Source organism: Vicugna pacos, chromosome 5 (assembly GCF_048564905.1).
Source record: "Vicugna pacos chromosome 5, VicPac4, whole genome shotgun sequence".
Lineage (NCBI taxonomy): Eukaryota > Metazoa > Chordata > Mammalia > Artiodactyla > Camelidae > Vicugna > Vicugna pacos.
Genome location: NC_132991.1, coordinates 27,446,942 through 27,461,882, shown reverse-complemented (window position 1 = coordinate 27,461,882; position 14,941 = coordinate 27,446,942). Strand labels below are relative to the sequence as shown.

General features: G+C 45.5%; 1 protein-coding gene across 8 annotated transcripts in view; it reads right to left on the bottom strand.

Moving 5' to 3' along the window:
* Nucleotides 1–1,515: 1,515 nt before the first annotated feature.
* Nucleotides 1,516–14,941, bottom strand: part of LYPD6B (LY6/PLAUR domain containing 6B) — a 184,458-nt gene continuing 171,032 nt past the window's right edge. For 7 of the 8 annotated variants that reach the window (XM_072960945.1, XM_072960941.1, XM_072960946.1 and 4 more), the window contains 4 exons: nucleotides 9,148–9,299; nucleotides 5,990–6,088; nucleotides 3,716–3,846; nucleotides 1,516–2,224 (listed from right to left, as the gene is read on the bottom strand). In XM_072960945.1, the coding sequence (XP_072817046.1) occupies nucleotides 2,060–2,224; nucleotides 3,716–3,846; nucleotides 5,990–6,088; nucleotides 9,148–9,262 (510 nt within the window). In that variant the 5' untranslated portion in view covers nucleotides 9,263–9,299 and the 3' untranslated portion in view covers nucleotides 1,516–2,059. Of the gene's footprint in view, nucleotides 2,225–3,715; nucleotides 3,847–5,989; nucleotides 6,089–9,147; nucleotides 9,300–9,639; nucleotides 10,104–14,941 lie in introns of those variants that run through there. The other variant, XM_006196148.4, reaches the window with a different exon arrangement.

Sequence of the window (14,941 nt, the reverse complement as noted above, 5' to 3'; positions counted from 1 at the left end):
AAGAAAGAAACATACAGCCCAGCACCCGACAATAGCACAGGAACTACTAAGGGACCGAATCAAATGAGTGGAACAAATAAAAAGGAGAAGAAAAATTCACGGATGCATGTTAAGGAAAGTGCTCTGGCCAATCACTGCAGAGGCTGAGTAACTCCCACGGGTACCATGGTCCCTGATGCACTCCTGCCATTTCACAGGTTAGGGGGTCAGTACACTGTCCTGCGAAAGACAAAATAGAAAATCTTGTAGACTTCGTAGCCATATGCTCTCTCCTGCAATCACTGAGCCTTGCTGTTGCAGCATGAAAGCAGCTGTAGACAATGTGTAAACAGTTAGGCAGGGCTGTGTTCCCGTAAGAGTGTGTTCACACAAATAGGTGGTTGCTATGGACTGAATATTTGTGTCTTTCCAAAATTCATATGTTGACGCCTAAGTCCCGGATGTGATGGCGTGTGGGTGTGGGGCCTCTGGGAGATAATCATGCAGGTGGAGCTCTCATGGATGTGTGATTAGTATCCTTATAAGGGAGTGAAGAGACCCGCGCTCACACTCTCTCCCCGGAGAGGATGGGAGAAGACCTCGGTCTGCAAACCTGGAAGAGGGCTCTCACCAGACAGCACATCTGCTGGTTCCTTCCCAGCCTCCAGAACCGTAAGGATGAAATGTTTCTGTTTAAGCTGCCCAGTCAGCAGTATATTACTGCTCAGCCATAAAGAAGAATAAAATAATGCCATCTGCAGCAACATGGATGGATCTGGAGATCATCATGCTAAGTGAAGTAAGCCAGAAAGAGAAAGAAAAATACCATTCGATATCACTCCTATGTGGAATCTAAAAAAAAAAAAAGAAAAGAAAAGACACTAATGAACTTATCTACAAAACAGAAACAGACTCACAGACATAGTAAGTAAACTTATGGTTACTGGAGGGAAAGGAGGTGGGAAGGAATAAATTGGGAGGTCAAAATTTGCAAATATTAACTACCATATATAAAATAGATAAAAAAACCAAACTTCTTCTGTATAGCACAGGGAACTATATTCAATATCTCATGGGAAATCAGGATTCTAGAAACAGAAGTTGCTCATTTGAAATTCTATGACTGTGTTGCAAGAAGGAGAGGAGACCAGGGGACCAAATGTTTCAGCATGTGTTTAGAAAGGTTTCTTCGGTGGCTCCGACACTGAGACGAGCTGACTGGATAGGGGAGAGGGCCATCTTGCCAGTGTCTCTGACTTCGAGCTGCTATTACCTGATGTACACATGAGGCGTCACCCTCGTTGACCAGGAAGGGTTCCTGACCCTCTCAATTCACTAATTTTGCATTTAGCACCCTAAGAAGTGTTCTTCCCCCAAGAGAAAAAACTAAGCCACGTGGCATAGAATTTTATACTTCAAGCTGGAACATCTCACATGTGATGCAAACTTCAATTGGCCTCCTTTATGACACTGATTAATGTGTTTCACCTGAGGTCAGCTAAGAAACACAAGCATGCATTTTACACACGCACTCAGTTTACATTGTATAATTTAAAACCTTTATTTTCCCCCACAATTAGCAAGTGGGCTTCAAAGTAGTTCAACTGGAAGTTTTCTTTCTATGGTTGCCTTTCTCATCACCTACACCTTTGGCGAGGAAATGGCTTTCCATCAGGGGAAGGGTTAGATTTCATGGAGATGCTCTGAGCTAATCAAATAATGAGAGGGTCTGACCCAGCAGCCCCTGACAGAGTCGATGAGGTCAAGGAGTCCTTCCAGCTAAAGGCCCAGTCGGGTGGGGACAGCAGAAGACACCAGCAGAATCCTCCTTGCAGAAGTGACAAAATGCAGCCCCTTTGATCAAGACGGCCTAAAGGCCACGTAATCCCCTCAGTCCCTGCCAAGTCCCCTTCCTCAGTGACCTCGCGCAGGAGCACTCAGCTAAGCAAACAACTGGCTTCTGCTTCGGGGTCCAGTGCGCCAAATGCAAGATTGGTCTTCAGTCGAAAGTTCACTGTTTACACAGTTGTTAGCTTGTGCCCCAGAGGGCTGGTCTCTGCCTCGCCCAGGGACAGCGGCATCATATCAGTGGCAGCACGAAGACCCAGGCCAGCGCTGGGAGGTAGAGCACCGGGGCGCCGCCACCAGACGTCCTCTGGGCGTGCATCACGGCGAAGACGGCGTTGGTGTGGTTGGTGGGTAATTCCACGTTGCAGATCATCCCTTCGCAGCAAGACCGACACTCCTGTTACCAGAGGAAGGGGAGAGGGAAGGAGCAAGTGACTTGTGAGAGGAAGGGGAAAACGGGGGAACACAAAAGGCTTCTTCAGCTCTGAGGACAGACAGAATTAGAGTTGGTTTCTCGTCCATGAGTCATCCAGGTTTGGGGGCGCCCTTCCTCCCATTACCCCAAAGTAAGGACCATCTTGAGAGTCTTTTCATTTTAACTGATTTATCTGCATCAACCCAAGCATAAGCAAGAGAAAGAGGAGGAAGGGAAACTGAGTAAGACCGCGTGACGAATCAACAGTTCTTCCGAACGGTTGTTGGTAAGGAGAAACACTGGAAAATTAAAGCCAGGAACCCTCTGGATTGGTCATTGGTTTCCTTCCTCAGTGCCACTTGTTAGGGATAGTGATGATGGTACCGTCTAACACCTGACTCCTATCACTAACGCGGCAATGGCTCGCTACCTATGGCTGCCGGGCGGTGAGAAAGCACAAGATGTTCTCAGGGGAAGCACCCTCCTGTCACGCTACCTGGTACAATGCCTCAACCGCAGTAATCTGGACGGTCACAGAGGTGTCCAAGATAAAGCAGCCACATCAAATGGCTTCCAGGACGGCCGGGTCAGACAGAGTACCTACCCCGGTGGTGCTCAGCGATGGCCACACCCCCAAAGCAGCTCGGGGCACTTTAACGACAATCCTGATGCCAAGACCTCCCGAGTAAGTGCTATTCCAGTCGGGCGAGGGCGCCCCATCCCAGCAACGGAGCCTGTAAAGGCTCCCCAGGAGATTCAGCTGTGTAGCCAGAGCTAAAAGGCATCGGCGGCAACCAGCTTCTGTACACAGAGGCTCAAGCAAATGCGAAGATAGCATGAAATTAACATACTTCCAAGTAAATTTTTCTCAAATGTCTCAGGATTCTAGGCAGACGGAAGAGGAAACTGCTCATTTAAAATGACAGAAGGAGAAAAATGAAAAAAGCTCAAGTGATCTAAGATATATCTGTCATTCACAAGTTGGGGTTAATCTTTCAGACTCTCACTTCCTCATCTAAGCAGAGGTAGTCAGTAGAGACAAGGTGTCCTTTGTAAAAGGTGTCACCATGTTCCTCTTGCCACCTTCCAGCTTCTCTGTGCAGTGATCTTGGTGATTTCTGGTCATAAACAGAATGTGTGAGCTGGGCGCTAGAGGGTCTGTCTCCCTCCTGGGCTTCTGGAGCTGACTTCAGACAGGTCACCCAAAGTCCAGGGCTTAAACCCCAGGGTGTAGCTCTGTAGCCTGGGAAATTATCGTCTGTTTTCACTAACATTCCTCTTTGACGAAGGACAGAAAGTCTTCAACTTCTCTTTCATCTCCACTGCATCAACATAAGGGAGACTTTCCAAAAAGTGTACACATGTTTGACCTAATATTTATCCTTACTGCCCCTTTATACACCACCAACCATCACTAGCAAGACACCCTCAGACAAGACCGTTACAAACCCAGCCACCCACACATCCTCTTACCGTGTGCTCAGAGTCTCGGCTGTGGTGGCAGCCCACGAGATGGCATTCACTTCTGGAGGCACACTTTTTGGTGATGGATGTACTCTGTCCATGACTGTTAAAGTGATGTACTGTCAAACAGTACTGGGTATCTAGGCAGGAAAGAAAAAAAAAAACCATTTTTCACATTGCAAAAGAGAAACATTCAACAAGCACTTGAGAAATGCCTAAAATTCAGGATGATCCTTAAGTTTCTAGGTGGCATTTTTGAAAAGGCATTCGCTTCTGAAGCACATGTGTATTTCTAAAATGAACATAAATGGGCAGTTATCCTTTGGAGGCAGGGAAAGCTCAGGAAAAACTGGGCAAGCTCTTCATCAAAACCATAGGCCTACTCATTTCATAAGAGAATGTCAGACTCTGTCTCTCCCCCGGGAGCACATGCTCTGTCACTAACATAAAATGGGAATTCCAGACGTAACACAGTCGGTCAGAGCACTTCTTGTTGGGCTATTTGACATCTCTTTCTTATAATAACAGGCCATGGGGTAAACAAGCCCTGTGTGAGAGAGGGTGAGGAATCAGGAACCGAGCGTACCCCCTGACTTGAGAGAGAAAGGTGAGTATGGCGGAAACGAAGGCAGCTAGCGAGATGGACTATACCTATCCTTATACCTTTAACTCTTCACACTTTACTACTTAAGGTTCTTCCCAGAAAGTGATTTCATGCAATATCCTAGGAAGTTCCACTTTGCTCTTATTCTGCAGTTATCTCAGGCCAGTGAGGTGCTTCTCGGTTTATTGAGAAGGGAGCAAGGCAGAGATGGCATAGAATGAGGGGGCCCGGGCGTGGGGGACTTGACAATACAGGGCTTAGGGCGGCCTCTGTCATGAGTGAGCACGCCGTGTGAGACCCTTCCGGCTCATTTTCTTTTCAGCAAAGTGGTAAGTGCGCTGGTGTTTGGTAGGGCTGTTGTCAGGTTTAAGTGATAGTAACAGTATTAAGGGTGCACTCCTAACCAGTCGCACTGTGTATTCACTCAGTCCACACAGTGAGCCTTAAGATAGGTAAGTCATTACAGTATCTTCATCTTTTGATAAAGAAAATGAGGCACCCTCCCACTGGCAGAAAGAGGTGGAAGAGAAGGTTCCAGCTGAGGCAGTTTTCTAGGGTTTGCATGTGTTCTGCCTGGTGCTGCACTGGGCACTGTGTCGGGGGTTCCCCCAGAGCTGGTGGCTTTGCAGAACGTGCAGGGGCTCCCTTTCCTGCTGAACCCCAAAGGCATTTCAATTACTGAAAAAGGGGAGCTGTGTGTGTTTCTTGAAGAGTTTGTTTCTGTTGGCCTTTTATACCTGAAAACCTTAAAACCAGTGCATCCTAAAATCTGAATAGCCTGACCTCCTTATAGTTCTAAGAGTTTTCCAGTTCCACATCCACCAGCACAACCTGTCTGCTTCACCTCCAAGTCTACAGGCATGAAGTCATTCAACTTCTCACTCCCTATGTTCTTACCACCTTAGTCCAAGTCACCATCTTCTCCCACCCAAAGATGACGAAAGACCCCACTTGGTGTCCCCTTCTCGTCCTTATCTCCATCCTTTCTGCATCTCCCACTGGCCAGCCCCTTCCTGTTCACTGAAGAAGCCAAACCTGGTCTCTTGCAGCCTTTGCAGTTGCTGTTCCCCTTCCTGGCGTGATCTTCCTCCCAATCTCCAGGTCACTTGAGTGTTGGTTCAAATGGATATTCCTTGCAGGAAATTTCCTAGCTACTTAGTCAAAGGCATCCACTCAACTATTTACTGCACGCCTGTTATGGGTCTGGCACTGGATTAGGCCCTGGGGATCTACTGGGGACTTCAAACGATGCTCAAATGTCTACTGAATAAATGAACGAGTTTCCCAAGCATCACTGTATGTCAAGACTACATAAACCTGCTTTGCTTTAGCCCAGAAGTAGGACTTTTCTAGAGGTAGCATCAGGCATTTCTGACATTCTTAGAATGCCTTCGTCAACATCGTGGTTATTTGTTCTCACTGGTAAATACTGTTTAAGAAATTCTTCCTCAAGGCACACACAACTATAAATCCAGGATCTGCTGTCAGTTTTCATGTCCTCTCAGAGTAGTCTGATGTCTGGGTGTTCTTATAGAAATCAGTTTTTTTTTTTTTTTTTCATTGTCAGCCTGTTGGTTTGCTAGTCTCATCATGTGCGATGCCTCTGCCCAGGGCCAGGTGAGAGAGAGCTAGATGAGGTGTGTGATCAGGGAAGAGTCTTCCAAACTCAGCACACTTACTCTGCGGGCACCACTTGTCCTCTGCCCATCGATTACAGTCGTAATTGTCCCCTGCATTTTCACAGGTAAAACACTTGAAGCTGTTTGGAAATGGGGTAGCTTTAAAAAAATGTGAAGAGAAACAGTGTGGTTAAAAGATAAAAATTTCAAACATCAAGTATGCTACAAAATTAGCAACTTCTACTAGAGCAATGAAATTCACGGGTCATCATCCTTACATTTTATGATTCTGTGGAGCTGGGCTCAGCTGCCAGACTTTGGGGCATTTTCTTCACTTTCTTTTTCTTTAAATATTTTATCTGTGAATATCTACTATAGAGCGATGAGGATGATTCTATGAGCCACCTTGAATACCTATGGTGTTGGGCTGCGATGATGCAGAGCCTGGGGGTAAGTGACGGCTGAGCGTATGGGCAAAGGCGGTGGCAGTATTGGGACCAACACTTAGATATCTGATCCGTCCTCAAAAGAACTGGAGTCAGGTTAACCCGAGGTTGAGTTCTGCCCTTCTCACTAATGAATTGTGTGACTTTGAACCTCTAAGAAATATTGTCTATAATAACAGTAAAGGTGAGGACCCTGACGGCTTGTAAGAGGTATCGGGAAGACTAAGCAGGAGGCTGCAAGAAAAGCATCTGGTAGAGTCCCTGCCACGTCAAACCGTGTGGCTTCCCTCCGTATGCACTTGTGTCACAGCTACGTTTAACTTCAAACAAGTAATCTCATTTGATAAACATCAGTTGTCCCAAAATCAGACTTTGACCAGGAATGTAACATTTAATATACGGATGATAGTAATTCTCAGGCCCTTACACTCAGGTAAGGGTGTAATGGAAAGAATTATGAGCTGCTGGCAGCCTGGACTGAGAGCAACCAGTATGTTCTTTTTGTCTTCAATGCTTCCCACCCCGCACCCTGCTTTGTATCTTATTTTGATGGTCAAGAAGTCAAAAGTAGAATAAATCTGACATTTCTCTATAGGCCAGAGTATCAAACCCTGTGTGAAACTTTCAATTCTCCTATTTTTGGAGACCTAAACAGACAGAGATCAAGGTGAATCCCAAACCACCCCACTAGTTACCTGACCACAAGTTGAGTTATAATTAGAAAGCAGTGGATAGTACACATAAAGGGGAGGATATGTATCGATGTAGAAAACAAGAGTGAAACGTCAAAACCTGAAGTTCAGGGGACATAAAATTAACTATAGCAAGTACATTTCAGTTTTGCCTATGCAGAAAAGTGAAATAGGTAGGTAAATAAATAATGAAACAATGAAGTCCATTTTCACCTACTCATAACAGTTTAAAAAAATACTAAATTCAATGCCAGCGGGTGAATAGTTAATACATAAATTGGCACAGACTTTTGATTTAGTAATTCCAAGAATCAATTCTAAGTTCATTAGCCAATTGAAGAGGAAGATGCATTTGAAAATAATTTCAATGAAGCATTAAGATTTAGCTTGCTTGTGATGGTGTGTGTATGTGTATGGGGGTCCAATGTAAAGGGGAAATAGTTAAATAAGCTACAGCCAGCTATATGATTACACAAATTAAATATAAGACATAAAAATACTTTCAAAGTCATGGGGAAAATATTCAAAATATAGTGCAAAGGAATAAAAAAGCTGCTGCAAAGTTAAATTTGTGTGATCTCAGTAGGTCACATATTTAAATACACACACAGACGAAAATCAATGGAAAGAAATACAGTTGACCCTCAAACATCGTGGGGGTTGGGGCGCCGGCCCTCTCCGCAGTTGACAATCTTTGTGGAATTAATAGTGAGCCCTCCATGTGGCCCCCCCGCGGATCATGGAGTCCTGCAGTAACTGCCACTGAAAAAGATCCAGGTGTAAATAGACCCAGGCCGCTTAAACTCGTGTTCAAGGGTCAACTGCACTCCAAAAATGTAAAGAGCTCACTCTGAATCTTGGGATTATGAACAGATTTTATTTTCTTCTGTATATTTCCTGTGTCTTTGGAATTTTCTATAATGACCAAATATTACTTTTTGCTTTTTTAAATAATTTCTTCTCATCAAAAATTGCATTTGGTTTAGAAAGTTCAAAATGTGTCGATAATTCAGATTTTATGAAAACTCTGTGTACCGACAGCTTAAGGCATGGCACAGACGATCTACCAAGTTGGAAATGTGTAATAAATGGTAGTTCAAGGTGTGTGGGGTATACGTGTGCACGCGCGTGTGTAGTATATGTGTGTGTAAACACACTAATAACTGAATGTCCTAAGTAACAAAACGCAAAGCACAGGGCAGTAATCATACAGACCTCATTTAGGAGAAGTATAAAGGCAGTGGTTCCCAAACCCGGCTATCCGTCAGTAGCACCGGGAGGGCTATCTTAAAGAGAGGACGACGGAAAAGAGAAAACAGACACTCTTGCTTCTCAGCCTCCTGACTGCTGCATCTCGGAGGAAGGGACCCAGGAATATGTGGTTTTAAAGGCTTACTCGTCCAGGTATGGGGATCAGTGATCAGCATTCGCATTTCTACCACAGAATTTTTTATCTCTAACAAAGTCTCTATAAAGTCTATCAGAGAAGTTTTACTTGTCTGAAGAGAGAGTAGGAGAGAAAACATATATATATATATATATATATATATGTACACATATATGAAATATTAATATTTATTATCCTATAGATAATTACACTATTTTCTTACTTTTTAAATTATTGCTGGGGAAGTTGAGTTTTGCAGCTTCTTCCAGTGGTGACTGTGAAGAATATTAATGAAAATCCAAGTAGTATTCCCCTCCAAATTTCACACATGCTACTCTGCTTTCAACATTGTTATGGCCATTTGAAAGAATAGCTAATTTATGCAGGAACGTCCCATAGTCACATCCTTCTCTAAGGAAGAGATTGACCAAGAACACTGAATTTCCCTGGCTAAAGCCATTCTTAGGCACTGTGTTCAGAAGATCGTTTTAAACAAGAACTCCTCTGAGACATCAGCAGGAAGCCAAACCATTTTAAAGAAACGGAGAAAATGTATTAACCTTACCCATGGGATGCGTGGCGACTTTCTGGTTTATTCTGGGTATAAACCAAATGTTCCAGAAAAGGCAAAGTTACTATCGGTGGAAACAGGGACTTTGAACAGTCACCCCAAAGACGACAACCACTACTTACGGTCAAGAGGGGGCCGCACGTTATAGAAGTTGATGTTCTTGGCAAACGCCCGGCTTTCTGAGAAGATAAAGGTCTGGACCACAGCTAGAGCGAGGGCAGGGCAGAGCAGCAGCATTCTGACCCCGGTGTGGGAAAGTCCAAAACTCACAGACCTGCGGGGAAGACCCTGGCTGAGTTTATCTGCAGTTTACACAGCACTCATAGAGTGTATTTTACTTCTGTTTGGAAAGCTTGATTATTCAAATTTATTCAACCATCTCCTTGTTCTGTAGGGCCAGCGCCCTTCCCCATCAGGTAAGCCATCACTGCCTTCTACTGCTCAGGCCTCTGCACGCCGGTGGCCCTGCGGGTTCCGGAGATCGAGCAGCAGCCCTGGCCCGGCGGCCCCCCTTCCCCTCGCCAGGTGGGCCGGTGTACTTTGTGCTGAATCTCCCAGTCTTTTAATAACTAGGGTCTGGAGGCACACTCAGCAGGAGTCACTGAGCCTCCTACCTGAAACGCCGCTCCGAGTCAGTACTTGGGCTGGATGAATTCTGCAGCTTTTTAAGCCAAACTGGGTGGAAACACTCAAAGCTGGAGCAGTGGGCAGGACAGTGGGTAAGAGGACAACAAGTTTGAGAAACTAAGACCCTGCTGGACTCCGGAGCACACGGACGCTGAGAAGACACAGGAGTCACCGTGAAGTGCCATCCCCACCCGCTTCTGCCCCCTCGGGAGCGAGGAGGCGCTGCAGGAGGTTCTGGAAGAAGCAGTTACAGCCGTCTGCGTAACGCTGGTCCTGGCCCACAGAAGCTGCCCAGCACTGTCATCGACTTAAAGCTGGCAGGGCTGGGACCCGTGAAGTGACAGGCATGCACACAGCACTAAGTGAGATGTTCCATCTTAGGCCGCACAGGTTCTGCCTCCAGGAGCAGACCCGCAGTCAGGAAACCTTCAGGAGAGATGCTCAGAGCTTGTGGCATCACCCCCGACAGGTTCTCTTTAACAAGGAGGTGTGGGCAGCAGGAAAAGGATGTGACTTGGAGTCCAAAGACCTCAGTCCAGGTGCTGGCTCTGCTATTTGTGAGCAGCCTGACCTGGGGCAAGCTCTTTAAACTATTAACCTCAATTTCTTCATCTGTAAAGTGGCTTAATAACACCCGCCCTGCCCACACATTTGGCATCAAATAGAGGCTTGGGCAGGACTGCATGTGTAAGAGCACTTGTGATACAAGTTCTGTGAAGATGTTGGAATCTTATGGTTCAACAATATTGGCTGAACCCATGTTCTGCTTGCTGACTCAACTGGTCTCAGTGGGTTTAGGGAGTTTCTCAAAGAAAAAAAGTTTGATCTCCACATCTCTGGGCATATTTCTTCACCAGGATATTCTGTTTGAAGCCAAGATAAGAATGTGTGCATTCTAGGGCTCTTACTCCCTCCTCTTGTACTGTGAGCACACTGGCTTCGCATGTGTGGTTAGTACCATCTACCTATAAAGAACTGGATATTGGACAGAATGTGGCTACAGAATCGTACCATCCCTATAGATGGCTTCTGCCACTGAGAACTGAGGTCCTGCAGAAGTACCCAGGGTGAGAAACACCTGGTAAGTTTCACAAAATAGTGCTACACTTCATACACTGCATTTTAGTTCAGTGCAGAATTGGCCCTAGTAATATAAAAAATACATATTTAATTCTGTCCTGGTCCATTTTAGAAACCAAAATTGACCTTTCACAGTTATCAGGTTTCTAAATCCCATTCTTATGCTCTTTCTGAAGACATGAACATTTAATGAACTATGTTCTTCCTTACAGACAAGTGGTTTTATCGACACAAATTCTGCTTCTCCTGTTCCTTTCTCTGAGTTGGACTGTTCTGTATTCATCATGAATCTGTAGTTGAGTAATGGATACTCTTTCTCTACCTCAGTGGAGACTGTCTGAGTTGGGGAGACCACTCCCTCATCCACAAACCTCAAAATGACCGTGTTCCAACAGAAACCCACAAGTGTCCCTGTAACAAGCAGAGGATGCTTAAGATCATAGATTCCATGTTACCTACATTCAAGTCCCTTTTGCATCCCAAAGCGACTACGGAACTTGAGACAATTAGCTTAAGCCTTCCACGCCTCAGCTTCCCCCTCTGTAGGCGAGGTGTAACAACAGTCCTTCCCTCCCAGTGCAGAGGGGAGGACTGAACGACACCATGCACACAGAGCTCTCAGCCGGGGCTGGGCACGTGGGTAAAGCCATGTTTATTAAGCACTTTCTAGTCGGTGGTAAAGCGCATTGGCTCAAGTACCTGCCTTCACGCCTGTTATCTGTGCAGCATCGTGCAAGTTCCTTAACCTCCCTGTACCACAATTTCTGCATCTATAAAATGGGAGTAATAATAGTAACACCTTGTAGGGCTGTAGGAGTTAAATTAGTTAATATACATAAAGCACTTGGACTATCTAACTAGCTACGTGCTCAGCACTTGGCTAATTCTTACCAATAAGCATTATTATTATCCACAAATCCCCCACCCACTTTGGAATCACAAGTCAGAACCCTTCATCTTCCTCATGGAATCTCAGTGAGACAACAGCCCATTCACTCATTCAACATGCCATTATTGACACTTAGTACATTACACATTTTTATCGCTAGATCCCCAACGAGGTCTTTGCTCTCAGGCAGTTGGCATTTGAGAGAGAAAACAGGCAGTAAATTTGGAAAAAACCCATCGTTTCAGATAGTCATAAATTCTACAGAGGAAACAAGAGAAGGTGACACATTGGTGATGCGGAGGAGCTGCTTTACATACATAACAGGCCTGGACATCTCTCTGCATAGGTGACATCTGAACAAGTGATTAAAAGATGAGAAGAAAGGGTCCAAGCAAAGAATCAAGGGAAAAGGAACCAAGGTCCTCAGATGGGAAGCAGTGAACCTCGTTGGGGGAACTCAGGAAGCAGCCAGGTGACTGGAGCACACAGAGCGGGGAACAAAGAGTCGGGGGAGGAGGGCAAGCCACACAGGCACTTACAGGCCACGGCCAGGATCGCAGATCTAGCAAAGGCAAGAAATAACTTAATTTCAGACTATCTAGTTTTTAAAAATACCAAGAAGCCTTCGTCTCTGGAGGGTAGTCGCTGGCCCCGAACTCCGAGCCTGATTTCTGGCTCCTGGAATTAGGGAATGCAAACAACAGTGAAGAGAGAGGAATACAGCCTTCCCACACACCGCACAGGCTCCTCTGGGGAGAAGACTTGAAGACAACTGAGGGAACGACACACCCGAGAATTAGACTTGGGTTTTGGTTTCTCCCTTCTTGGAACGAGCACTGCAGGGAATGTAGCCTCATGACTATTATACAACCGAGGACGGGGGGCTCAGGGCCGCCCATGCAAAGACCCAGCACACTGCCTGGAACACAGCACCCCTCAGGCCGTGCCCACAGAGCTGCTGCCAGCCTACGGGAGGCGCCAACTAGTGAAAAACCACAGGAATGTGCTTCCATACAGGCTCGATGTATTTCCATTTCCATTTTTAACTGAAATAGCATAATCTTAATCTATTAAAATTCTCCAAAACTGCAAAGGCTCTCACCTGCCAAATGAGGAGAAGTGCTAAATAACAACGTCTCATATTTTCCAGAGCAGGCTTCAGACCCTATTACTACTTTTCCCCCCAAGCACCTGCATTTATCTCTCTATTTTTCAGTGTATAGGTTGTGTTAACATGACTGTTTTATTTTTCACAACCAAAAGACATGAGGGTAATGAAAGAGCAAATGACTAAATTATAGTATCTGAAGGTTGTTTTACATTTGGAATCACTTCACGGAGACTCTGGACTAAAAATCATCTGCTGAGACTTTGCTGAGTCGGCTCTTGTTGCAATCTTTGTCGCAAAACAAGGTTACAGCAGAGCTTGTGTTCTGTTCCAGAAGGGAAAAAAAAAAACTCTTTACTGCAAGTTACACTAAACCGTCCTGGTACTTTCTCTAGGACCATCACATAGAGCAGAATTCTTCATATCGGGGAGGGGGGACTTGTGAGCGTCTCAAGGTTATTTGCAAAATTCTGTGTCCATGCACATTATTTGCCGCCTGGGTTACTCTCTCAAAGGAATCTGAGACCTACCTAATGGTTAAGAACAGCTGCTTTCTGATTCAGAATTCAGCCATTGTGATTCAGCTTCTTGTAACTTAGATGTTTTCTTATCTTGACACTAAGGAAGCTCCACATATACCTTAGGTATCTGAGCCACACTTCTCAAACTCAAGGGTAGCTCCAAACATCCCTCCCCAGACCGAGCTCATTACCATCACCCATCTTTCCCAGAGAGCAGGCCTGGTCAGCAGCCCCTCAGCTGCAGTGGTCTTCCCTTTATTATGGGAGTCCTCTCTCTTTGGAAAGTATACTAACTCTTGTTCCAGAACGCAGTGTGCGTCTGTGCCAGGAGAAGGAAGGGCTTCCCGGAAGGCACGTGTGTAGGGATACAGCAGGGACAGGCACCTCCCAGGTATTCCAGGGACAGCAGGCAGGCAGGCAGATTCCTAAACGCAGGAAACCCCATGGAGACTTTGGCCCACAACTGCCCGGAGTAAAGGACCTACAAGGTATGGTCAGAAGGATGACTATTTCCCAGGTCTTAGCCACAGTCGTCATCTCGCTGTACACTTCCTTAAGGAACTCAGGAAGTGGCACATCCTTGACATCGTAAGCTCTTTTGAGGTAGAAAAGGACCTACATTACTTTTTATATTTCCTAGGCCCGCTCTCAGTACGTGGTAGATAATCAATAAATACATTTTGGACTAGAACCAACACCGTTAGCTGTGACCTATAAGGACCACCTGTCGTAACAAAGGTTGTGGGCAGTAAGGCGCTTGCAGAGCATCCAACGGCAACAAAGAAGTGATGGGCTCAAAAGGAGATCTGAGAAAGAGGAGACCAAGCCGAGGCAGTGACGACCGGCACTTCTGGCACCATTGCTAAAAGTGAGTCAGTGCGCACAAGGCCGACCTCAACCGCCAATAAAACAATGAATGAAATAGATAATTTAAGGGGTGCAGCTCTACCAAGTCCAACACGCCTATCAACACTCGCATTCACACCTCCTGCAAGTGTTACTTATCCCGCAATGAGACGCTTTAATGACAAGCATTAATAGGCCTGGCTTCTCTTGTAAAAAGGAGAGAAGGCAAAGAGGGAATTCAAAAGGATGCTGGAGTTTTACTCAGAAATCGTGGAAGAGATGAAGACACTCCTCTCAAAAGGAGAAATCTGCCGGAAAACATGACCACCCACCCCCAGAGGGGCACTGCTTGCTCCTGGCTGTTAGGGGAAGTTGGCCCCTGGGGATATTCTGGTTCCCATCAAATTCAGAAAGAGCGTTCATAGATCTAGACCGAGACTCTGCCCCAGCATTTCCCTGAGGGGAACTTAACCTCACCTGGGCACTGAGAGCCCAGCTCCTAAGGCTCGGTTTTTACCTTCTCTGACAGGTTCTGTTTCTGGTACGTGAAGTGTTCTTTTTCTCCCCTAAGCTTAAATATTAATTTCACTTTAAAGATATTTAATTTAGCACTTCTGTGTGCCTGAAGCAAAATATAATAGAGAATTTGAGCTTATGCTCAATCCCTCCTCTTTAAAAATACAAAATCTCCATGGAGTATCACGGGGTTTACTCTTGCATAACAACGTTCCAGAGGGAAATGGAGCACCATGGTTCAACCTCTCACGCACGACAGCTTGTCCAAAACTTGCAAGTAGCATGATTGTAAGTCACGCATTCATACTAGGTACTGTGCTGAGCACTCA